Source organism: Nycticebus coucang, chromosome 8 (genome assembly GCF_027406575.1).
Source record: "Nycticebus coucang isolate mNycCou1 chromosome 8, mNycCou1.pri, whole genome shotgun sequence".
Lineage (NCBI taxonomy): Eukaryota > Metazoa > Chordata > Mammalia > Primates > Lorisidae > Nycticebus > Nycticebus coucang.
The window spans coordinates 58,305,978-58,332,308 of NC_069787.1; the positions used below are offsets into that span (position 1 = coordinate 58,305,978).

Here is a 26,331-nt window from a genome sequence, read left to right on the forward strand (position 1 = left end):
ACACCTGCCATGGTTGTCAGACATGGCCCAGAATTCTTTGGTGTTAATCCCATCAAGAGCAATTTGAATTTGGGTGAGCTCGTGACTGCCTACGTCAATAAAGTACAACAGAAGTACAGCTTTGGATGTTCCAAGGCTCAATCAGAAAAAGCCAGAAAGCTACTACCTGGTCATTTGGGGATGCTCACTCTGGGAAAAACCTAGAAGTCAGAGTACCTGAGACCACAGTACTAGAAAGGTCACAGGTAGGCAGTCTGATTGACAACCCCAGCTGAGCTCCCAGTCAAGGGCTGACATCCGCTGTCAGGCATGAGACTGAGCCATCTTGTATGTCAACTGAGCCCTCAAGTGACCACAGCTCCAGCTGACAGCTGATTTTACAAAACTCCTCAAGCAAGGACGCCCAGCTGAGCCCTCTCCAAGTGCTCTCCAAATTCCTGACCCACATATCATGGGCAAAATAAATTTTTAGGCTTTGAAAGCTTAGAGTAATTTGTTAGGCAGAAATAGTAACCAGAACAAAGAAAGACAGCACCCCACCCCCACCACCACATCTCTTCCTCTGATAAAGCCAAAACCCAAGCAAGAGAACATTACATCTGTATTACATCTGTGAACTTCCAATGTATCAAAACAAAGCTGAATCCCTTTGCATGCTTAAAACCAAAAGGTGTGCTAGACAAAGACAACGATTGTTGTGGTTGTGGGTTTAATGCCAAACAATAGAACAGTTTACATGAAACTCCATTCATCATGCTTTGGTTGTGGGTTTAATGCCAAACAATAAAAGAGTTTACATTAAAAGGGCTTGGCTGTGGCTATAATAAAACAGCGGATATTCCTCCCATTGTCTCCCTGCTAACAGTTTCTTTCTGCCAAAGAAAACATTAGTTATCTCTTAGCTAATCCAGCAAAACACAGCAAACGGGAAAAAAAAAAATCAGGCAAGAATAGAACAAATTTTTTTCATCTTCCTTTAAGGAAATGAAAGGGGCTGATTTGCCAAGCTTTCTAAGAGCTGCTTTACAAATTATTGTGATACCCTTGGTTAAAATGCACTGCAAAAAAAAGCAGTATGGTCTTTACTGTTGGAAACATCTATGTGGCAAAAGGGAGATTAAGTAACTCTCAAAGAGGAGGGCTGGGCAAAGATAACTGGGCTGACTGCCAAGGGAAGAGGTTCAAGAGAGGTTTAATTCACCCAGCCAACACACACACAGCTATGTTAAAAGTCCCTACAATCAATGCTGAGAAGGAAAAAGAATAGCTTAATATTAAAAGGCTACAGTCCACAGAGACCAGAGCTCTGTCAACTTGGGGATGTGAAGATTCTTACCAGCTATGAGGTAAAGCAAAAAAAAGGAATATATCAACTCTATAGCCTGTCTTCTTTTGAGGCAGGGACACCTGTGGGCAGCTCAGTAAGAGGGTAGGTACCTTGGATAAACCTGGGGCTAAAGCCACATAATTGTAGCAAAGTCAGCTGGTATTCTATGATAGGTTCCAGCTAAAGAGCCTGGGAAGTTTGTGTATTACGTTGCTGGTCCTTATAGCTTAAATGGAAGACACGTCCAATTTTTTTAAGACAATAAAATCCATTTTGATATTCATTAGCTATTTCTATGGCTAGCCAACAGCCCATACCAATTATCATTTTGCTAATGCAGCTACAGCGAGTGAGGTTATGCAAGAGAACTTACATGTGTACCCACAAGTCTTTATCTATTGAGAAAACTGAGAAATGATGCCCTCAGGCTGGGCACAGTGGCTCACCCCTGTAATCCTAGCACTCTGAGAGGCTTAGTAGGTGGATTGCTTGAGCTCAGGAGTTCAAGACCAGCCTGAGCAAGAGTGAGACCCATCTCTACTGGAAATAGAAAAACTAGCCAGGCACAGTGGCACACGCCTGTAGTCCCAGTTACTCGGGAGTTTGAATATCTAAATATTCTTAATATTTGAACTGTTTTCCACTATTATATTCTTGATTTTTCTGTATTTTATAAATAAGCGTATAAATGAGGGTTTCTTAACTGTAGACAATCCTAAAATGCCTTTAAAACACTTATCATTCTTCCATGAATTACCACAACCAAGGCTTCACAATACAGTAATTCACAAAGCAAAACCACTAACATCAGGATTTATCTATGTAAGGCAGAAACCACCAAGCCAAAGCCTTACCCACCAGCCTTCACAGTTCCTAAAATTCCTTCCATAGAAATTCACTTCTTTGACTCATAAAGACCTCTTTTCATAATAGGCTTCATTCCCCTTTCCCATCCCCTTGCCTGTGAAAATTATAAAATATGGCCATTGTAAATAATTCAGAAAAAAATGCCAAGAAATAAAAAATAAAAAAACACCAGCATTCTCAGCAACTACCAACAACCACTGGCAATATCTGAGCACGCATTTTTCTAGAGTTCTGTTTCTCAGACTATACACTGATCTTCCCCCCTCATCCACTGTGAATTGATACTTCTTTAGAATACAATTAAAATAAACTAGATAAGTGAAATGTCATTTGAATGTCACAGCAATTTCAAATTGCTGGAAAAAAAAAGTCTAAAGTCCTACTCCTAATTTCTTTATTTACTTCACCTTAATTGATAAAAAGCAGTTCACATTCTTCAGACTACTTCAGAATAACTATTATAGGCTCAGTGCTTGTAGCTCAAACAGCTAAGGTGCCAGCCACAGAGGTGGCGGGTTCGAATCCAGCGCAGGCTTACCAAACAACAATGACAATTACAACAAAAAATAGCCAGGCGTCGTGGTGGGAGCCTGTAGTCCCAGCTACTTGGGAGGCTGAGGCAAGAGAATTGCGTAAGCCCAGGAGTTGGAGATTGCTGTGAGCTGTGATGCCACAGCACTCTACCCAGTGTGACAGCTTGAGGCTCTGTCTCAAAAAAAAAAAAAAAAAAAAAAGAATAACTATTATAAGCCTTTTTTCTCTCATATGCTCATATTCTTTTATTGGATATATAGCTTTCCATATGGTTTTATCAACTAATTTTTTTCACTAAATAGATCACGGTCATTTGTTCATATCCACATGGTCATCCTTTTTTAATGTGAAAGGCCACTCTTAAAATACTAAGATCCCCAAGCAAGCGGGGCAGACTCTTACACATTCACCAGCCAGCACCTTCCTAAGTGGATGGGTTCTGTGGAGGAAAAGGAGACCACAATGTTGTGTTTTAACCTGGTCATAACTGTTTCCAAGGTTGGCCCTGCCTATAAACAGCCTGGGGACAAAGATAATTCCAGAGCTCTCCACTTTACAGCCAGACTCTTCTCGCCTCAGTTTTTCACATTCTTTTTTTTTTTTTTTTTTTGTAGAGACAGAGTCTCACTGTACCGCCCTCGGGTAGAGTGCCGTGGCGTCACACGGCTCACAGCAACCTCTAACTCTTGGGATTACGCGATTCTCTTGCCTCAGCCTCCTGAGCAGGTGGGACTACAGGCACCCGCCACAACACTCAGCTCTTTTTTTGTTGCAGTTTGGCTGGGGCTGGGTTTGAACCCACCACCCTCGGCATATGGGGCCGGCGCCCTACTCACTGAGCCACAGGCGCCGCCCCCACTCTTTTTTTTTTTTAGAGACAGAGTCTCATTTTGTCACCCTAGGTAGAGTACTATGACATCACAGCTCACAGTAACCTCCAGCTATTGGGCTTAGGCGATTCTCTTGACTCAGCCTGCCCAGTAGCTGGGACTACAGGTGCCCATCACAATGCCTGTTTGTTTTGTTTTGTTTTGTTTTAATTGCAATTTGGCCCTGGCCGGGTTCGAACCCGCCACCCTCAGTATATGGGGCCAGCGCCCTACTCACTGAGCCATAGGTGCTACCCGTGCCTCAGTTTTACTACCTGCAAAATGGAGGTGATAATATCTCAAGTTGTTCTGAGGACTCAATGAATTTACAAAGTGCTTAGGACAGGGCCTGGCCTATAGTAGCCATTCATTAGTATTAGCTGTCATTGGTTTGTTTTTATTTTGGTTTTTTGGGTTTTTTTTTTTTTTTTTTTTGCAGTTTTTGGCCTAGGCCAGGTTTGAACCCAACACCTCCGGTATATGGGGCTGGTGCCCTACTCCTTTGAGCCACAAGTGCCCCCCTATTAGCTGTCATTGTTTAAAGGACAGTTAAGAGACAAAGATTGGCAGGAAAGACATTCCAGGATGCATGCAAAACCTTCCTGCAAGTGCCTACCATGATGCAGCCCTCACCTCGCCCTACTCCAGTAATAGCAGCAATGTTTGCTGATGGCTTACTGTGCACCATCAGGAGGAAACCGAGGCCCTGGGACACTTAGTAATTTGTCCAAGGCCACACAGCTATTATAGGGCAATCTGTTATTCATGTATTCAACATTTATCGAGCACTTATTTTGTGCCAGAAAAATCCCAGGAGAAAACACACCCTAACAAAACAGGGCTCACCCAATAAAACAAATTTTACATCCCAATAAACAAGCCACGGCACAATGCCCTGCTGATCCAGTGACTGAGTAGTCTATCCTGCCATAACCCTGGCCTGCACAAGCCCTCGCTGGCCCCTTGCCCGGTGCCAGTCTTCTGACAAAAAGAGGTCATGGCAGGACCTGGGGTAGAAGCCATCCCAACCCCCGTGACAGGCCTGGCTCCAGCACACACATCACTGGAGCCTTCTGTGCCCAGTGCCAGCCAAGCTAACGGGGGCCCTCTCATCCACTCAGGCCATGTGGCTTCTAAAGCACTCTGTCACCCAGTGTCTCCTCCTACCCTCCAGGCACCCAGGAAGTGGGCACAGATGAGACAGGGGCTCCGAAGTGCCAAGTATCCCTAAAAGTCAGCAAACCTCTCAATTTCACCCACATGACCAGATAACAAGACCACTGTCTTCTCTCCACCTGTCTCTTCCCCAAGGCTTTGGGTTTGCACAGCAAAAACTGAGACACAATTCTATTTTAGGAAGAAATTGAGGCATAGAGATTAAATAACCTGAAGGCCCCACCGTTTTAAGTGGTGAGTGGGAGTCACAGCCAGGCCTCCTGGGTCCAGCTCTGCCAGCTATAGCTCACTCCAGAGGCTTCAAACGATTCCTCATTAACCTATTCCCCAAAGGTGGGTGCTCAGTGTGGGGGACCACTAAAGCACAGGGTCCTAAGTACCCCACTCTGATGGCCAAAGGCCAGGTCAAAGCTGTGGGGGCAGCTGAGGCCTTGCAGCCCTAGCTCAGACCATCCTGAAGATCCTCAGAAAAGGCCTCCAGTGTGTTTATCTTATAACCAGCCAACCACCAATGGTCTTGTTCACAACATTCTGCCTACCCCCCACAACATTTGTCAACCTGCCACCATGCCTGGAATTTGGTGCCAGCTTCAAGAAACAATTCTTCACGTCCCCTGGTCCACCTATCCTTCAAAAGCAAAACTAAGTCTTGAAGGCCCTAACCCCTTCACACCCACCCACATAGGACTTGAAGGAGAAAGTGCTAGGACACAACAAAACTGTCCTTTAATAAGGAAATTCTCTCTCCTAACTCTAATCATTCATTAGAGAGAGACCAGGCTGCTTTCAATGCACACCCACCTTCCCCTTCCCACCTCCAGATTTCAAAGCTCAAAATAGAGTAATTTTATTGTTTTTTGTTTTGTTTTTGAGGAGAAGACGTTTGCGGGTTTCTGGAAAAGGCAGATTCTGAATATAGGCTTTATGCAAGTTTGGAAAACACAGAATCACATGATTTTTCATGCCACCCTGCAAGTCTGCCCAGGAACCATCCCCACCTGAGCAATGAGGGGAAACACAAGCACTCACATAAACTGCTTTTGCCTCCTGAAGGACAGACTGAAAGTCAACTTTGATGACTGGGTGCCAGAGAGCAGCTGGACGCAGGAACCAGGCCCCGCTGTATCCTTCCTCCCTCTCCCTTGGACCACTGCTCTAGAACAGCTGACCTCAGAGCAAGCAAGGGAAATGAACACAAGAAGTCACAGTTGCAGAGAATGAGAGGGAGGCACAGAACATTGCAAACCTTGGTTCTGATTAGAAACTCTGTGCAGCATCTGTTTATAACATTTGGATAAAGATAGCTGTGTGTAGTATGCATTTTAATGACGTCAGTACATTGACTTTTATCACCTCACCTAGCAGGGTTGTCTCACCTGAATAATCCACCTATCTTGGAGGCATCTCCTTCTCCTCACCCACCTTTGCTGCTGAGCAAGTCCAGACCCACTCCCAGCTCTGCACTTGCAGTCCCTCCTGGCTGGAATGTTCTTTCCTCACATGGCCTGAGGCTCACTCTCTCCACTTTCCTACACCCCCCTCCCCTGCTTTTGCCTGCCAACACCCACAAGCTAGTCCCCCTTTCCAGCTTCTGACACCAAGTAAACTACTGTGCATTTTGTCTGTTGATTAACTTCTGTCCATTCTCTTCACTGGTCTGTTCACCTTAAACTGTCCTCAGCATAGTAGGTACTTACTCAGTACTAAGTGAATTAGTAATTAAAGCTGAATAATCAAGTGTTTGTGGGGAAATATACTTATTCTTCTTCATTTAAAACAAAGGCCTATCTGGTTTTTTTGTTGTTTTTTTTTTTTTTAGAGACAGAGTCTCACTTTATCACCCTCGGTAGAGTGCTATGGCATCACAGCTCACAGCAACCTCCAACTCCTGGGCTTAGGCGATTCTCTTGCCTCAGCCTCCGGAGTAGCTAGGACTATAGGCACCCGCCACAAGGCCCAGCTATTTTTTGTTGCAGTTTGGCAGGGGCTGGGTTCAAACCCGCTACCCTCGGTATATGGGGCCAGTGCACTGACCCACTGAGCCACAGGCACCACCCAAAGGCCTCTCTGGTTAAAAAGGGTCCTCCAACAGCTTGAAAAGGCTGGCTCTCTCTGATATAAATCAGAGTGCAAAGCAGACCCGGTGCTATTCAAATAAGGTCACAGGCAAACCCAGGTTGCAGGAGACAGATATCCAACTAACAACATAGCAGATGGCTGTCACCTAGAGGCCCTTTGTAATCTCAGATCTAAACAGCCAAAACAAAGAATGCCATACTAAAGGTGAGTCCCTTGAGGCCAGGCATGGTGGCTCGCACCTACAATCCCAACACCCTGGAAGGCCAGGAGGGTGGATTATTTGAGCTCAGGAGTTTAAAACCAGCCGGGGCAAGACTGAGATCCCATCTTTATTAAAAATAGAAAAATTAGCCAGAGACAAGGTGCATGCCTGTAGTCCCAGCTACTCAGGAAGCTGAGGCAAGAGGATTGCTTGAGCCCAAGAGTTTGAGGTTGGTGTCAGCTATGACGCCATGGCACTCACTCTACTCAGAGCCACAGAGTGAGACTCCGTCTTAAAAAAAAAAAAAAAAAATTGAAGGGCGGCGCCTGTGGCTCAAGGAGTAGGGCACCGGTCCCATATGCCGGAGGTGGCAGGTTCAAACCCAGCCCCGGCCAAAAACACACAGAAAAAATTTAAAAAAAAAAAAAAAATTGAAACACACACAACACAAGGTCATATATTGAGGAAAGTGTTGCAACCAAAGCCTTGCAGGAACCTAACCCTGTATTTCCCCTAGGAACCATGGCTCAGTATGGTTGAAGGTTGTCCCCACCTTCCCTAGTTCTCCAAGCCAATTCACTGTTTATGACTCTACAGCAGGCGTCCTCAAACTTTTTAAACAGGGGCCAATTCACTGTCCCTCAGACCGCTGGAGGGCCGGACTATAGTTTAAAAAAACAACTATGAACAAATTCCTAGGCACACTGCACATATCTTATTTTGAAGTAAAAAAAAAAAAAAACGGGAACATATACAATCACACTACCTCATGTGGCCTGTGGGCCGCAGTTTGAGGACCCCTGCTCTACAGAACACAACTATCACAAGTAAAAAAGATCGACTCCATATTAAGAGGGCTCATTTCCTATCCCACGTTCAGCATACCCCTCTGGCCACTTCCAGCTGCTCACTCTGCCTCCTCTTTGTCCATCACACTGTCCTCTGTAGGCTCCTGCTCAGGTGTTGCCCAGCAACACCCCTCCTGGTATCTATCATACAACTGTGGTTATTACAATCAGTATTATCCACCTCTCCACTCCTCACCCCAACTAAAATGTAAACTCCAGGCTAAGGCCTTTAACTTGTTCACCCACATAAACACAGTGGTGCCTGACCAGAAGATGGTGCCCAGTGCTTGAATAAAAGCATGCAGCCCCCCACAAAGCAGCACATACCACGGTTCCCCTCTCTCCTCCAGACACCGCAGCACCAGTGTCCAGAGAGCTCACACCAAGGGCGAAACTCCACACAATTCCTCCGTGAATATCACAGGGAACAACTCTTAAACCGGTACTACTCAGTGCCAACTGTGGCTTCTAAGCACTCAAAACATGGCGGTCCTACCTGAAATGTGCCCTAAGTATAAAACATGCATGAGATCTTAACACAAAAATATGTAAAATATCTCATTAATGGTTTTCAAAATTTTGAATCAATGCTGAAATAATACTATCTTGGATGCTCTGAGTTAAGCCAAATATATTAAAATGAATTTCAGTTTTTTTCTTCTTACTTTTCAATGTGTCTATCTAGGGAGTTTTTAATTACTTATGTAGCTTCTATTATATTTCTCTGAGTCAGTCTTGATTATAATAATACCATGAAAAGGCCAGCCAGCAGCCCAGCCCTAGCCACCCCTTTCACACCCTCCAGCTCACCTCACACAGGCTCCAAATGCTCTCCAGAGCAAGGCAGGAAACACCTGTTGGGTAGCTTCCTGTGACACACAAATATCTAGGTATATTTAGAAATGGGATTCAGAAATCAAGCCTAAAAAGAATTTAATAGATGAGCTAATTCACCTACAGAAGGTAAGCAGTGTGAGGATTAAGATATGGAGCTTCCTTATTCATCATCCAGAACAGTGGACAGCACCTAGGTCAGAATAAGAAATCTGATACAATAAATCAAATTTTTTTAAAAAGAGAGAGAACAGGGGTCTCACTCATCACTACCCAGGCTGGAGTACAGTAATGCACTGTAACCTTCAACTCCTGGGCTTAAGCAATCCTCCCACCTCAGCCTCTCAAGTAGCTGGAATATCAGGTACACACCACCACCACCACATAGAATCTCACTACGTTGCACAGGCTAGTCTTGAACTCCTGGCCTCAAGCGAACTTCCTACCTCAGCCTCCCTAAGTGCTGAGATTACATAACTTAGCCACTATCCAGGTCTCCTTTTCCCTTGAAGCAAAAGACTAATTTCAACTTGTCTACTCATATTTGGAATGATAGATATAAGAGTTGGAAAAGATGGAAAATGCTTGAGTCTAAGATGGGATCCTTGGCTCTCCCAAGTCATTGGAACCATGAGTTGATGAGCCTGAGTCCTCACCTGGAGAGCAAGTTGTCCCTATCTTCTCTACCTCTCCAGGCCTGAAACAAGTGGTTAAGGTGTTCTGTGCTCTAATACAGTGGCTGCTGAGCTCTGGAAATATGGCTGAGGAACTGAATTTTTAATCATATTTAATTTTAATTCAAATATCCACATGTTGCACTCAGCCACCATATGGGCCAGCACAGCTCCAGGCTGTTGTGACAGGATAGAATGAGATAAAGCATCTAAAAAATACTTTGTAAATGCTAAAGCCCTATAAGAATGCTAGAAGTTTTATTGTGTAATATATTAGAAATCAGATTCTGAGAGGTTTTAATTTCCCCATATCACAAAGAGATTCAATTTAACATATGTGAAAGAAAATGAAACAAACAGTTTTATAATTTTTTTTTTTTTCACTTTACTTGGGGAGAAAGGCAGCCAATATTCATGGATATCTACAAATGAATAGGGGGGTTATCCTTCACACAGAGCAAAAAGCAGTTTAATCCACATCCACACGTGCAGTGAGAAATCAAGGTTTCTACTGAATCCTGGTAGATTCACTCCCACTTTTAGGAACCAGATGTTCCTTGCCCTTCCTACTGACTTTTGCTATTTTGTTACCGCTCCTGCTGCAGAAACAAGATTTTTACCAACAGCTCCCTGCAGTTCCTTGGGCTTTCTGACAGTTCTTCGCAGGCTCCAGGACATACAGGGGTTGTTCAAATTTGCTGAGGGATGGTAAAACCAACCACGCTGAAAAGGGGTGGGGACTAATTGGTAGTTGTAAAGAATGCTAACTTGTTTACACTTAGATGGGAAAATTCTCATGAAATTCAAATCAAGTTCTAGTCTCCCCAGATTTTTCCCAGTAGGAAAGCCCTTCCCAGTCTAAACATCTTTTATTTTCTGTTAAGATAATTATATTCTACACACCAGTATACAATAAAGAAATGAGCAGGGAAGGGGGAAAGAGAAGGGAGGGTGAATTATTAGAACAGGAAAGTTTTTTTAAAAATGGTATAAGTCTGAGGAAATACGACAGAACCAAGTACAAAAGATAAGAACTGCCCTAAAATATGTAAAAATTGTGAGATCATTCACTATTCTCCATAAAAGACTTCAGCTAAATTTCCCCTCACTCCTTTCAGCTTTTTCACAGACACATTAAAATCCGAGGCTTGAGCATTGTGTAATGCTCTGCACAGCCCTTGGTTTTGGCCCCATGGAGCTTCCATAATGAAAAACAACATCTGAAATTGGATCCACATTGCAGTTCCGCCCACAGCTTGGGCTCAGTAGTGTATTTTATTCTGTCAGACAGCCTGCTGTTGCTCAACTCCCAAGGAAGGACTCCAGCAATAACCTTTCAGCTATTAAAACAATTAACCACTTCAGTGACGGCCACTGCTTCACCAAAAACAGAGACTCCACTCTCCGTACCTCAAGTTCAGTCTCCCGTCTGTTGATATCATCCGTGGATTGATTTAACTTCTCCAGTTCTCCCTAGTAAGGAAAAGAAGGACAAAAAAAGATTTAAGGGATCTGTCTTTTATTTCTAGTGTACATTCGTCTATAACCTGAAAAATCACCTCAAGCCCAATTTGTAAAAAAAAAAAAAAAAAAAGGGAAGAGTCATGATTAGTTCCCAAAGAAAATAATTAAGGCTTGGCTGAACAGCAACTGAAAGTCATCACTTCTGGAATGGTTTTCCTGATATGTCTCTTTTGGCAAGGTCTTAGGGACATTTGGAATTTATCTTTCTTTAGAAGGACAAATACTTGCAGTACTTGCCTTCAGGTAAACCCACCTGTTACAAATGGTTAAACGGCCCAGTCAAAACAGTACCCCTGCCCCAAGCAAGAACTTTGCAGAGAAAAAAAGAAAATAGACAAAGCCTTGCCAAAAGTAGAAACCCAGTGAAATCACTAAGTGAAGGCCAGAATTCTGGCATTAACTCATCAGTGTTTGAATATTTTTCCATACAGGGATGAAAAAAATTATTTTCAAACTGCCAATTATTCAACCTATCTAAGTTTTTTTAAGATAGTTTTAATCCTGACCTTTTAGACATTTACAAACTGATATTTTGTAAAAAGTATTCAATATTAAAGTTAACTCATCTTTCTTTACTCTGCAAACAAAGGATCTCGCTAACAATTCACACCAAGACAAGATTTACTAGTAGTCTAACCCCATGGTTTTAATTAATAGAATTCCTAATGCAAAGATTTTTCCACCTGATCTTTATCTTGCTAATCTGCCAAAACAATTAATTTAAACCCCATCCACTGAGTTAAGATTTTAATTGATCTGCGAGCTAAAAAACCAATTAGGCTCCCGGAATTACAGAGCATGCTTAAAAGCTATATATATATATATTTTTTTTTTTTTTTTTCAGTGATTTGTGGAAAGGGTAGAAAAACGGGTCTTGGAAAAGGATTCGCTGTGCTTTTCGTTCAGGGGTTAAGAGATTAAACTGTCACTCCTAGATCTTGGCTTGGAATTGTTTTTTAATCATCTCTTGGAAATGGAGGCACAGAAAGCCAGGCCAATCCCCCCGCCGCCTCCACGCGTCAGCTTTGCGCAGCAGTTGTCCCTGATTCCTGTTCCTACCCGACCTCACAACAAGGAAAAGCAGGGTTTAAAGCCAATCGAGGCCAAGCAGAATGTTGAACCAGGTGATAATAAACCCCGCAGTTTGCTAACAATGAATCGAAGGACGAAGACAGCTCAGGCCTGGCACTGAAGCCAGGTGAGGGCTGGGAGTCCAGGGCACCGGTGCCATCCCACGCTGCAGGGGCGGGCAACGCCCACCCTGCCGGCTCGCCCGCACACGGAGCCCGGCGCCCACACCGGCCGGGCAAACCCTCCTCCCAGGGCAAGAGGCTGTGCAGTGCCCACGGCGCCGCGGGTCCGGCCGGGGGTACCCCCGATGCCAGCTTGGCGCCCCCGCCCCCTTTTCCCTTTGTTGCACATCCTCCCGAACCGGTGGGCACGCTGCGGCGACCCGGGTCCCGCAGGAGGTAAGCGGAGGGATCGCCGCAATACAGGCAGGCCGCATCCACGCAGGCACTGCAGCCTCCCCACGGGGGAGTGGGGAAATGGGGCATTCAGACCCTCGCTTCTCGCCGCCAGCCCCCGGACCAGAGGCGCTGGGAGCTGCGAAGCGCATGTAAGTGGAGAAGCCGACCTCCGCATCAGCCCCGGCGGAGCTGGGCTCCAGGGCGCTCCCCGCGCGCCCTACCTGGATCCGGGGGTCCACCTCTTCTTCTTCCTCCAGCCCCTGCTTCATCCCCTCTTCTTCCTCCTCCTCCTCCAAGTCCCTGGCAGACGACGGGAGCTCGGCTGGCTCCTCCGAGCAGTTCCGCTTCAGCGCCGCGTCCATGCGGACGGTCGGAGCGCTCCGCAGCCGGGACACGCACAGCGCAGCGGGCCCCGGAGCGCCCTGAGGGGTCGCGGCCGGAGCCGCCTCTCCGCAGCGGGGCACCGTCGCGAAGCAGCAGCGGCCGACAGCTGGAGGCGCAGCTCCTGGTGCCGATCCTCCGGCCGCGGCGGAGCGGAGGAAGTGGGCGCGGCCGCCCCCTTTCTGCCGCGGCTGTCAGCGCAGCGGAGCCTGCTCCGCCCTCGTCCCGCCAGGGCCGCCCTTTCCTCCGCCTGTCCCAATTACCCAGGACTCCGTCACAAAACCCCCAGGCCCTTGAAAATCTCTGGGGTGGTGAAATAGGAGCACCTCCACCCCTTTGTAACTTAGCAGCCCGAGTGTATCACAACTACCCAAAGTGTGCCGCCTGCTGTGGGGTAGCCTTCTCTCGTCCTCCGCTGGGCAAATGGGGCGTATGGAAGGAAAGTTTGGGGTATTTCCACTCTGAAATCACCTTTAGAAGCAAGCTTGTACTCAGTGACATGGTCACAGTTCCAAAAGCCTCGGAAATCCTGTACCCGAAACACATTTCTCCCCTTGGTTGGGTAAACCTTAGGAATTGCGTCTACTTGAAAATTTCCCCAGAAAAGGAAACTAAAATATGTGCTCGACAGTGTACAAAGGAAAGGCCAGCTGCAGCGCCAAGCAGGGATTCATTGTCCAGAGCACCAGACTCAAACCAGTGGTGTGGGAACACCCTACCTGAATAGCCAGGAAGCATCCAGAATCCATTTTGAGGGGGGATCTGAGTGGGTTATCACAGCCTTTTCAAGGAGGTGGCAAGTGTAGCCTCTGTTGATGGGCACACTCGAGCGGACCTTGCCTGGCCAGCACAACATCACAAAAGGCCAGACTGAAGGGGCACATCTGTGCTGTTATGAAATGTCAGGGCCTCTGTGACGTCAGACCACCTTAGCAAAGAAGGTGGGGACATTGCTACTGATCATGCTAACTCTCCTCGACTACAAAATGTAGGAGATATACTCGTTCTGGTCAAAGGCTTATAATCCACAGCCGTTTTGGAAGGCAAACTTGCTTGAGAATGAAGCTTCTTTCAGAGAACCTATCATCAAAGCCACCTTGAAAAACCTGCTTCTGATGGTTTTATCAGAACCTCAAATAGGGGGTTACTCCTTGGGCAAGGCACCATCCTACACAGGCTGGCATCATGGTCCACTGTCAAAGGAGATCTGTCCCCTCCCCTGGAGCTAAGGCAGGTAATGCCATAAGTTTGGTTCTGAAAAGGTCACACCTGTTCATTTTCTTTAAATTAAGGGTGAGTCAGCAATTCTGTGAGAGGTGTTCTGAAGTTCCTTGCTAAAGTAGTTGCTTTTGGTTTTCCAGTGATAGATGAAGACGAGGACAAGATGGTCTTAAGGGTCACTTTGCAGGGGGTGGGGGGTGTTCATTTTGGTTTTTGAGACAGAGTCTCACTTAGTCACCCTGGGTAGAGTGCCGTGGTATCAAAGCTCCCAGCAACCTCTAACGCTTGGGCTCAAGCAGTCCTCTTGCCTCAGCCTCCCAAGTAGCTGGGACTACAGGCGCCCACCACAATGCCCACTAGTTTTAAAGGTCACTTTGGAACACAAGAACTATCAATGTTCCCTGACAACTTTGAACTAAGCCTAAAACTGGTCAGGTTCATCCTAGTTCTGAGTTAACAGAGACAGAGGGTGAAAATGAGAAATGTGACCATGACATTAGTAAATGCTTCTTAGCTGGTAGAACCCCATCATTACTATTCTAAACAACACACCCCAGGAGACATTTCTGTTTAAGCTTAGACTGAAGCACATAGAGTGATCCACATGTCTCCATGGGACAGCGGCAAACTGCTCTAGAATATCAGTTCAGACTTTGTTGTCTCGTTTTTAGGGCATCACCTATAATGTTAATCCCAATTGTGTTTTGTTGGGGTTCAGAAACCAAATCCCCCAAATATTGAGCTTTGACATAATGAACTAAAGAAGCTTCAAGGTCTCTCTGGCCTTCCTCACTGTCTTTCCCAAAGAAGTTGGAGAAACCAGATCACACCCAGACAGAATCCTTTCACTGTTTTGGTTTTTATTATTTGTTTGTTTTGTGATCATCATTATTAAAGCCTGTACCTTTCTTTTTCTTTTTTTTTTTTTTTAGACAGAGTATCACTTAGTCGCCATCAGTAGAGGGCTGTAACATCATGGCTCACAGCAACCTCAAACTCTTGGGCTCAAGAGATCCTCTTGCCTCAGCCTCCCATGTAGCTGAGACTACAGGTGCCTGCCACAAAAACCCAGCTGTTTTTTTAAATAGAGATGAGAGAAGTTCAGCTGTCTCTGAACTTCTGAGCTCAGGCAATCCACCTGCCTCAACCTCCCAAAGTGCTAGGCATGAGCCACCGCACCCAGTTTCAGTTTTAAAGACAGCTATTTACAAGTTCATCTCTATTCCTGGATCTGCCCATCCTCCCTAGTAATATTTCATTGCCACTCAACAGAATTCATCTCCCCCATCCTGTTTTGTCAGGACAGTATATAAGCTTCTGAATCCCATTGTGGGATGGGGCAATCAATCCATGATTCTTCTCATGTATATACTTGAAATAAATTTATGTGCCTTTTTTTTTTTTTTTTTTTTTTATTGTTGGGGATTCATTGAGGGTACAATAAGCCAGTTACACTGATTGCAATTGTTAGGTAAAGTCCCTCTAATTTATGTGCCTTTACTGCAATTAATTTGCCTTTTGTAATTTGCTTTTTCAGTGAACCTTGGCACTTTTTCCTAAAGTTAAAATATGAAACATAAATGAACCTCAATCAGTACTTTATATAATTGCCCTCCGTATCTGTGGATTCAACTTACCACAGATCAAAAATATGCAGGAAAAAAGACATACGATGATAACAAATAATCCAAATAATATAGTACAACTGTTTATATTTACTAGCTATTTTAAATAATCTAAATGTAATTTCAAGTATAAGAGCAGTTGTGCATATAGGTTATGTGCAAATACTACATCATTTTATATAAGGGATTTAAGCATCTCAGATTTTGATATTCTGGGGTTCTGGAACCAATTCCCCAGGGATACCCATGGACAACTGTATGTGTTTTTTGTGTGTGTGTTTGTTGTTGTTGTTGTTGTTGTTGTTTGTTTGTTTTGAGACAGAGTCTCACTTTGTTGCCCTCAGTAGCATGCTGTGGTGTCACAGGTCACAGCAATCTCAAACTCCTGGGCTTAAGCAATTCTCTTGCCTCAGCCTCCCTAGTAGCTGGGACTACAGGCGCCCGCCACACACCCGACTATTTTTTGTTATAGTTGTCATTGTTTAGCTGGCCCGGGCATGGTTGGACCTCAACAGCCTCAGTGTATATGGCTGGCGCCGTAACCACTGTGCTACGGGCACCGAGCCAGTTTTTCTATTTTTAATAGAGATGGGGCCTGGCTCTTGTTCAGTCTGCTCTTGGCTCCTGAACTCAAGCAATCCCAGAGTGTTGGGATTACAGGCATGAGCCACCGCCACTCTGCCTCAGCCTCCCAGAGTGCTGGGATTACAGGCATGAGCCACCGCACCCAGCCAAGTACCACAGCTTCAAGGGCTTAAAACAACACTTGTTTTATCTCACGAGTCTGTAGGTCTAAAGTTTAGGCACATGTGCTCAGGTCTCTGCTCAGGGTCTCACAGGCTGCAATCAAGCTATCCAACAATAGGCTGCATTCCTTTCTGGAGGCTCTGAGGAAGGATTATTTTCAAGCTCATCCAGGTTGGTGACCACATTCAGTTCTTTGTGTTGGGAGATTGAAGTTCCTCCTCCTTGTTGTGAGCAAAGGGTCCATCTCAACTCCTGGAGACTTCCTGCAACCCCTGCCACTTTGTCCCCTCCCTCTTCAAAACTAGCAACAGCAGCTCTTATATGTCCTGCATTCCTCTCATTCTTCGATCTCTACTTTTGTTTGTTTTTATTTTGTTTTGTTTTTTGAGACAGAGTCTCACTATGTCACCCGCCGTAGAGTGCTGTGTCATAGCTCACAGCAACCTCAAACTCTTGGGCTTAAGCGATTCTCCTGCCTCAGCCTCCCTAGTAGCTGGGACTACAGGCACCCACCACAACAACCGGCTATTTTTTGTTACAGTTGTCATTGTCGTTTAGCTGGCCCAGGCCGGGTTCAAACCCACCAGCCTCAGTGTATGCAGCCGGCGCCCTACCCGCTGAGCTACAGGTGCCACCCAATCTCTACTTTTAGAAGAACCTTGTCACATTTAAGGGTTTACCTAATTAGGTCAGGTGCACCTGGAGTAGTCTCCCATTCTCAACATCAGGTCTGCCATATATAACCTAAAATTATAGAGGAGTATGTACACCAGGGAAATGGGGCAATTATATTATTCTGCCTACTATACATACTAAGAAGGTACAATGATTAATTTTAGATGTCAGCTGAATTAAAGGATACCTCAAGAGCTAGGGAAGCATTATTCCTGGGGTTGTCTTTGAGGGTGTTGCCAGAGGAGATTGGCACTGAGTGGGCAAAACCCACCGTACGATGTGGGTGGGTACCACCTGATCAGCTGGGGATCCAGATTGAACAGAAAAGCAGAGAAATAGCAATTTCCTCTTTCTCTCCTGGAGATGGGATGCTCTTCTTCTGCTCTTGAATATCAGAACTCTGGGCTCTACAGAAGTGAGACTCCGATCCTTACACTAGCAACCTTCCAGGTTTTCTTAGGCCTTCAACTTAGGACTGGGAGTTACACCATCAGCTTCCCTGGTTCTGGGGTCTTCTGAGAACTTCAGATTTGGACAGAACCACCCTACTGTCACCCCATGGTTTCCAGCTTACAAACAGCTTGTCATGGGACTTCTCAGTCTTCATAATTGTGAGAGCCCATTCCCCTTATAAATCCTCTTTCATCTCTCTCTCTCTGACAATTAAGGGCCTGACAATTAAGTTCTCAAACTCATCCTACTCAGATGAATACCATGGTCACCCTCAAGTACTCCTCTTGGGAAGCTATGCACCAACACCAGTGTCTTGTTCACCCTTCAAAGCAATTTTGGAACCCTTTTTTTGGAATGGCCATCAAAGCCGTTATATTAGCTTCGATGTCCTGAAGGTCATGAAAATGTCTTCAATATTTCCTTTATCTTTGGGTAAAGAAAAAAAATCATGGGGGCCCACATCAGGTAAGTTGAGTGTTCCGATACACTTATTTGTTTACTGGCTAAAAACTCTCACAGACAGTGCCATGTGAGCTGGTGCTTCGTGGGGTGCAAGAGCCATGAGTTGTTGGCCAAGATTTTCAGTTAAGATTCCCTAACTGTTTCTCTATTAACGTTTACTTAGTCTGCTATGAGTCTCACAGTCAGCTCACGATTTTGATGCACAATTTGACAAATTTTTGCAATTTTTTTTTTATCAGCTCTGCTCGTGATAGCTACTCTGATCTCTCTTCATCAGTGATTTTCTTTCCCCTCAGAAAAACATTTAATCTACTTTTACACTGCCATTTTCCCTATAAACTTAGATTAACATGCCTCTGATTTCACTTCCACTCTGGCCAAATTTAACAAGAAATTTATAAACATTTATTTGTTGCTCTAATTTGAGCTCTAACATTCTTGTGACAGCACAAAAAAGATGCAAAAACAATAATGAATGCCATTCAGCAAGATACCACCACATACTGATATACCAAAATTATAAAATCTTACTGAGTTGCTTGTACAATGTTGCCATTGTAAGTGCACAGTGACAAGTATGAAAACTTAATTTTCATACTTCAGACTCATATATAGGTATAGGTATATATTGAAAACTTAATTTTCATACTTCAGACTCATATGTATGTGTGTATATATATATATATTTTTTTTTTTTTTTTGCAGTTTTCACAGTTTTTGGCTGGGGCTGGGCTTGAACCCACCACCGCCCTACTCCTTTGAGCCACAGGTGCCGCCCTATATTATTTATTTATTTTTGTTGTTGCAGTTTGGCTGGGGCTGGGTTCGAACCTGCCACCCTCCGTATATGGGACCAGTGTCCTACCCACTGAGCCATAGGCGCTGCCCTATATGTTTATATTATATATCTCCTGTTGGATCTGTCTCTCTGGAGAACCCTGACCTACATGGTAGATGTCTTAGCTCAGGATGCTATAATAAAGTGCCATAGACCTTGTATATAAACAACAGAAATTTATTTCTCACATTTCTTTAAGCTGGAAATCAAAGAGCAAGGTGACAGCACGTCTGGGCAAGGCTCTTGTCCATAACAGACTGCCAACTTCTCAATGTGTCACCTTAGAGCTCTCTGGGTTCTCTTTTATATGGCACTGATCTCATTCATGAAGGCTCCACCCTTCTGTCCTCTAATTACCTTCCAAAGACCCTACTTTCCAATACTGAGGGCATATGATTTCAGAATATGAAGTTTGGGGGGAACACAAACATTCTGTTCATAAAAGAAGGCAAGCCACGTAAGTGGCTTATTAGACAAGTAAATGTTTAATATTTATTTTAGCAAATATGTTGATCTAGAGCAGTGGTTCTGAATATATGAGCTAGAGACCCCTGAAGTCTCTGAGACCTTTCAGAGTATCCATGAAATCAAAACTACTTTCATACTAATTTTAAGACAATATTTACCCTTTTTTTTTTTTTTTTGTAGAGACAGAGTCTCACTTTACCGTCCTCGGTAGAGTGCCATGACGTCACAGGACTCACAGCAACCTCCAGCTCTTGGGCTTTGGTGATTCTCCTGCCTCAGCCTCCCGAGCAGCTGGGACTACAGGCGCCCGCCACAACGCCCGGCTATTTTTTGGTTGCAGTTTGGCCGGGGCTGGGTTTGAACCCGCCACCCTCGGTATATGGGGCCAGTGCCCTACTCACTGAGCCACAGGCGCCGCCCAATATTTGCCCTTTTTACTGTCATTCTCTCAGGTATACCTTAGAGTTTTCTAAATCTACATGACATGTGATATCACAACAGATTGAATGAAGAACGTTTGAGAGCCCAGCTGTTTTCTGTTAAGTCACACAGTAAACAGATTTGCAAACATGTATTATAAAATAATCCCCTGGATTGGCACCTGTAGCTTAGGGAGTAGGGCGCCAGCCATATACACCAGAGCTGACAGATTGGAACCTAGCCCGGGCCTGCCAAACAACAACGACAACTACAACCAAAAAATGACCAGGCATTGTGGCGGGCACCTATATTCTCAGCTCCTTGGGAGGCTGAGGCAAGAGAATCGCTTAAGCCCAGGAGTTTGAGGTTGCTGTGAACTGTGACACCATGGCACTCTATGGCGGGCGACATAGTGAGAGTCTGTCTCAAAAAAAAAAAAAAATGCCCTTCTCACTATTTAATTCTTTTGTTTTGAAAACTAATTTATTTTTCTAATAGTTTTTGAAACTATAGTTACATTTTATAAAGTTATGATATTTATGTAGGGCGGCGCCTGTGGCTCAGTCGGTATGGCGCCAGCCCCATATACCGAGGGTGGCGGGTTCAAACCCGGCCCCAGCCAAACTGCAACCAAAAAATAGCCGGGCGTTGTGGCGGGTGCCTGTAGTCCCAGCTACTCGGGAGGCTGAGGCAAGAGAATCGCTTAAGCCCAGGAGTTGGAGGTTGCTGTGAGCTGTGTGAGGCCACGGCACTCTACCGAGGGCCATAAAGTGAGACTCTGTCTCTACAAAAAAAAAAAAAATTATGATATTTATGTTAATATATAATAGATTTATTGTGTTAGATAAAGTAATAAGAATGTTTTTTAAATTCTATTTTAATTTCTTATGGCAACTACTAGTAGATATAACCACATAAACAAAAGTTATTGGAGTGCTTCAATCACTTTAAAAAAATATATAAAGGGGTCCTGACGCCAAAAAGTTTGAGAACCAGCTGATTTTTAAGAAAACATAGACTCTAGTTTGAGTTCTTTGTTTTATTTGTGTTTAAATGTTCAACTTCTTCCTTCTCTCAAAAGATGTAAACCAAGACCTCTGTTGGCCACTGGTGGAGTATTTTGGGCACAGTATTAAAGTCTTTCAAAAGACTTTAAATAGAATTTAACAATTCGAGATGATTGAGGAGCTGGTCAGGTAGGATGTGCCTTGTATGGTATATCCTTGCTTATTTTCTAGATCTACATTTTTTCAATTCCTATAAAGAAGCCAAGGGTGGCGCCTGTGGGTCAGTGGGTAGGGAGCCGGCCCCATATACCGAGGGTGGTGGGTTCAAACTTGGCCCCGGCCACACTGCAACAAAAAAATAGCTGGGCATTGTGGCAGGCGCCTGTAGTCCCAGCTACTTGGGAAGATGAGGCAAGATAATTGCCTAGGCCCAGCAGTTGGAGGTGGCTGTGAGCTGTGATGCCATGGCACTCTACTGAGGGCAATTAAGTGAGACTCTGTCTCTACCAAAAAAAAAAAAAAAGAAAGAAGAAGCCAATTTTAATAATGTACCCAGGGAGAAAAAAGTCAATTTTTTTTTTTTTTTTTTTTTTGAGACAGAGTCCTACTATGTATGTAGCTCTGGGTAGAGTGCCATGGCATCACAGCTCACAGGAACCTCAAACTCTTGGGCTTAAGTTATTCTCTTGCCTCAGCCTCCCAAGTAGCTGGGACTACAGGTGCCTGCCACAATGGCTGGCTATTTTTTGATTGTAGTTGTCATTGTTGTTCAGCAGGCCCGGGCTGGATTCGAACCCACTCGGTGTATGTGGCTGGTGCCCTAGCTGCTGAACTACATGCACCGAGCCAGAAAAAAAAGTCAACTTTATAATGCATATCTGTGACATGGTTTCCAAGAACACACCTCTGCTTTGCCAGGCTGCAGACAGTCTTGAGTGGTGTATGGCACATCGGAATCAAAGCAGCAGCTTCTTGGGAGGGACCTGAGCACTCATGGACAAGGTAGGATGAGAATCCCTTTGCTTAAGAGTCTTTATTCCCTATTCATTTGTTTTTATGACCTCCCTGCAGTTTAAGTCCAGATAATGGGAGAAATAGCTATGTGTGTTTGCTTCCTGCGCCACCACTTCTTCAGGTTGTAAATCTCCCTTGGTGGAAATCACAAATTGGAAATCTGCCTTGGAGGAAGTCACAGCCCTTGTGTTGTACCAGTTGCCTTTTAAAACAATGGGCTGGAATTTGGAAAGAAGGACGAAAAGTATCTAGCAGGATGAGCCTGTGTTGACATGTCCTCCAGAATGGGTTCTTACTTGGTTTCTTTCATGAGATTAACATCCACCTCGCCTTCTGTAATCCACCTCCTCACTGATGTCCTTACATTTACAACCCAGACCCGGCCTCCCAGAGTGTTAAACCCAGCAGGTCTCCAGCAAGGAGAGACTCTCCTTATTTGGTCTACCCATTGCAGTAGTGAATGCTTAGGGGTATTTCTGGTTCTGTAGGTGTGGAGAAAACATTTAGATTTCACTTAATAAACACTCATAGAAACTCCTACCATGGTCAAAGAATGTCCCTTTCCTATCTTTAGGTGAACATAGAAGGGAATCTCCAACTGTCTAAAACATTTTTTAGCCTTTTCTATGAAAAGAGAAATATTTCTTAGTGGATAAATGAGATTTCTTAGTGACTTCAGAGCACTTGGACTGAGGTTAGGGCAGAAATAGAGGTAGAAGAATAGTGCTGGCCATTATTTTCCCTCCTGGCAGCTACAAAGGGCCATCTTACTCTTGGTTCTGGCTGGAAGGGTGGGCCAGGATAGTGTTGCAGACAGGCTGACACTGGGCTTTGGATAATAAACAGCAATTCTTTGAACAAGGGAGTAAGATTTTACCAAAGAAAGAAAGAGCGGGCTTCCCGGATAGGAAAAATAACACAAGGAATCGTGTATGGGATAGACAGCTAGAACAACAAGGAAGTGATTATTCTGGACATGGACCCAGGAAGGGAAGTGGAGAGTAGATGGAGCAGCCACCAAAGCCTGAAGGGGCAGTTTGAGGCAGGACTCCAAGGGCTGTGAAAGCCAAGCTGAAAACTTTAGACTGTTGGCCGGACACACCTGTAATCCTAGCACTCTGGGAGACCAAGGCAGGAGGATCACTAGAGATCATAGGTGTGAGACCAGCCTGTGCAAACGCAGAAAAGCCAGAAAAACAACCTAGTCTGATTAGCCTTCCCCATGTACCTTCCATGATTCTTTAATTAAGGTTCCACCATAATTATAAAGATATTTATCTCAGATGGCAGGGTGCTCTCGCCTGTGATCCTAGCACTCTGGGAGGCTGAGGCAGGTGGATTGCTCCAGCTGAGGAGTTTGAGACCAGCCTGAGCAAGAGCAAGACCCCTGCTGAGGCGAGAGTATTGCTTGAGCCCAAGAGTTCACAAGGTTTCTGAGAACTATGAAGACACCACAGCACTCTACCCAGGGCCACAGAGTGAGACTCTGTCTAAAAAAAAAAAAAAGGTAGTTATCTCAAAAGACTTTTTTAAAAGCAACATAGACAGTAAGTATTATTATGTTATTAAAGCAAAAGTTACTTTAATATTGTTTTCTTTAATGATGATCTTAGATATTCTGTTAAAGGTTAGTTTTATTACCCTATCATTAAAATGAAAATTACTTTTATTGCTATATTGTTAAAGTGAAAGTGACTTCTGTGTTGTTTAGACATGTTACATTGTTAAAGTGAAGACTATTTTGATGTTGTTTTCTGTCAGATAAAGTTAAAACTTTCTAAATTTGTTTCTTTTTATTTCATTATAAAAATTATTAGAATTGTAACTGAAGCAGAACCAGAATTGAGAGACTACTTGTGCTGCTCTCCAGAACTGCTGGCCTTCTGACAATAAAACGTACCCTATTTCCCCGAAAACAAGACAGTGTCTTATTTTAAGGTGTGCTCCCAAAGATGCGCTAGGTCTTATTTTCAGGGGACGCCTTATCTTTCCTGTAAGTAGGTCTTATTTTCAGAGGATGTCTTATTTTCGGGGAAAGGGGGTATTGTACCTAATCTCTGTCTTCATTTGACTGACAGTGACAAGCAGCTGGACCCTCTTTGTCCAACAACAGCAAGACCCCACTTCTACTAAAAAATAGAAAAATTAGCCAGACATTGTAGTAGCCACCTGTAGTCCTAGCTACTGGGGAGGCCGAGGCAGGAGGATCAATTGAACCCAGGAGTTTAAGGTTGCTGTGAGCTAGGCTAAGATGGGGTAAAAAAGTGAGACTCTGTCTCAAAAAAATAAAACCCCAAACCAAACAACAGCAACAAAAAAATCTTTAAAATGTAGATTGCAGAAAATGAGATGCCATTTATTTATTTATTTATTTATTCAGCAAACAAATATTTCCTGGGCACTTAATATGTTTTAGACACTGTACCAGATGCCAAAGGTACCATTGTGAGCAAGAGATCTAAACTCCCTGCAGTCATGAAGTTTGCATTCTAGTAGGAAGAAATAGATAATAAACAGATAAATGTATGATAGGTCTGGAGTGGTCAGTGGTAAGGGCAAAAATGAAGCAGGGTTGCCAGAGATACAGGTTCAAAAAGAAACAGTTTGAAACAGGGAATGAACAGAGAGTAAGGAGGTGTGGAGATGCTGATGGGGTTACAGCAAAGGCCTCTCTAAGAGGGCAAGTGCCAAGACTGGAGTGAAAGGGAAAGCAAACACACTACCTTTGGAGGAAGAGCACCTTAGCCACTGAAGCAGCAAATGAAAGGGCCCTACCAGAAATCCATTGGACCTATTAGAGTGAAAATTAGATCAGTGTGAGTGGAGCTGAGACAGCCAGGGGAGAGCGAGGGAGATGAAATCAGAGATCAGCAGGTGCACAGACCATGTAGGCACTTTAGGTCATGGTGAGAAATTTGGATTGAACTCTGAGTGAGTGATCACGTAACAAGTCTGACTAGTGAGGAGCTGAGGGCCCAAAATACCCAAAGAGACCAGATAGGCTATTGACTAGCCCCTTCTGGTAGCTGCTTTTTTTTCTCTCTCTCTATCTCTCTCCTTTTATGAGAACATAATAAATGTTTTAGGATGCACTAATTTTATTTATTTATTTAGAGACAGTCTTACTTTGTCACCCTCAGTAGAATGCCGTGTCATCATCATAGCTCACAGCAACCTCAACCTCTTGGGCTTAAGTGATCCTTCTGCCTCAGCTTCCGAAGTAGGTGTGACTATAGGCACCTGCCGCAAAGCCCAGCTAGTTTTTCTATTTTCTTCTACTTCTTGTTCAGGCTGATCTCAAACTCTGGAGTTCAAGCAATCCACCTGCCTCAGACTCCCAGAGTGCTAGGATTACAGACACGAGCCACCTCGCCTGGCTGGAAACACTGATTTTAAAGGGAAATTTCTGAAGCTCAAACTGTCTGTTATTATTTGAAAATAGGAATCCAGGTTATCCAAACATTGAACAGACCCTTTGGAGGTATTTCCTGTTGCCTCAATATACTTCCCTGCCTTAAAAACTGCATTAGAGGTCATCCACTCCTTGAGGACAATGGAGGTTTTATTTTTGACATTTGGAAGCCTCCAGGAATCAGAGGCACAGTGGAAATCATTTCTTTCAGTGTGGCTTGGAGTACAGTGGCAAGGATTGTATACACAGCTGTGTCCAAATTCCAGCTGTACCAGTCATGTGCTGGCTTTGGACAAGGTATTTATTCTCTGTGAACTTCAGTGTCCTCACCTGTAAAATAAGGACACTAAGGCCGTAGCTCCATTTCAAAGATATTACGAAGATTAAATAAAATTCTATTTATAGAATTACTGGCACATAATAAAACTTTAATTCATGGTTCCTATCTTTGATCTCCTCCTTTGCCTTATACCTACGGGAATCAGATCTTCCCCAAAGAGACTTTTATTTAATATTTTTGAGGTGAAGTTTGCAAGCTGAAAGTAGTTAACACTCATTCAGTATACTTTTGAGCACCTGCTAAATGCATGCACTATTTCTGGGACCAGTGGCGCATCCCAAACATGTAGATGGCAAACTCATAGTCTTTTCCTGCTCCAGGAGAGGGCTCCCCACAAATACTGTGCCCCAAGGCAGCAGCCATATGAGCTCCTCATTGTGAAGTTAAGGCTCTTTCTGACAAGCTTTGATGGCATTTAAATGATGATTCATTGAGACACCAAGTTTTTTTAAAGGCTTCACAACTGCTTGTTAACCCTTGAAATAGAAACTTTTCTCTGGACTAAGAAAGAATGAATCTGTATTCACTCAACACTCTGGTATCAGTGACCAGAGATACAGCCAGCCAGTACCCCACCTGTGACCTTTACATGGGGCTGTATGCCAAAGGTTGCAAGCTGGGAGCTACTGGCTGGATCAGACCTGGGGACATTTGCTGTCTGGCTGGCACAGAGCTTTACATTGTAAGCCATCGGTTAAAACAGAGGTGATAAGGTGTGAAAATTCAGATGAATCTGCTTGGCAAGAGTGTGGAGGAGATGTGAGGGGCCGGTGACCCTTTTGGAATGGCATGTGCTCTCACGTTAACCTCGGACCCCTTTAGCAGACTACTTACACCTGGTAGGTCACATACAGGTCAATTTTAG

At 44.3% G+C, this 26,331-nt stretch overlaps 2 protein-coding genes across 2 annotated transcripts in view; both read right to left on the bottom strand.

The window, feature by feature from the left end:
* The window catches only part of SH3BP5 (SH3 domain binding protein 5), a 79,201-nt gene extending 66,221 nt beyond the window's left edge, over positions 1-12,980 (bottom strand). The window contains exons 1-2 of the mRNA XM_053599017.1: positions 12,625-12,980; positions 10,821-10,883 (exon numbers count right to left, since the gene is read on the bottom strand). Of these exons, the coding sequence (XP_053454992.1) occupies positions 10,821-10,883; positions 12,625-12,765 (204 nt within the window). The 5' untranslated portion in view covers positions 12,766-12,980. The remainder of the gene's footprint in view (positions 1-10,820; positions 10,884-12,624) is intronic.
* METTL6 (methyltransferase 6, methylcytidine) overlaps positions 1-26,331 on the bottom strand; it is a 138,353-nt gene that overhangs the window by 23,399 nt on the left and 88,623 nt on the right. The window lies entirely within an intron of this gene.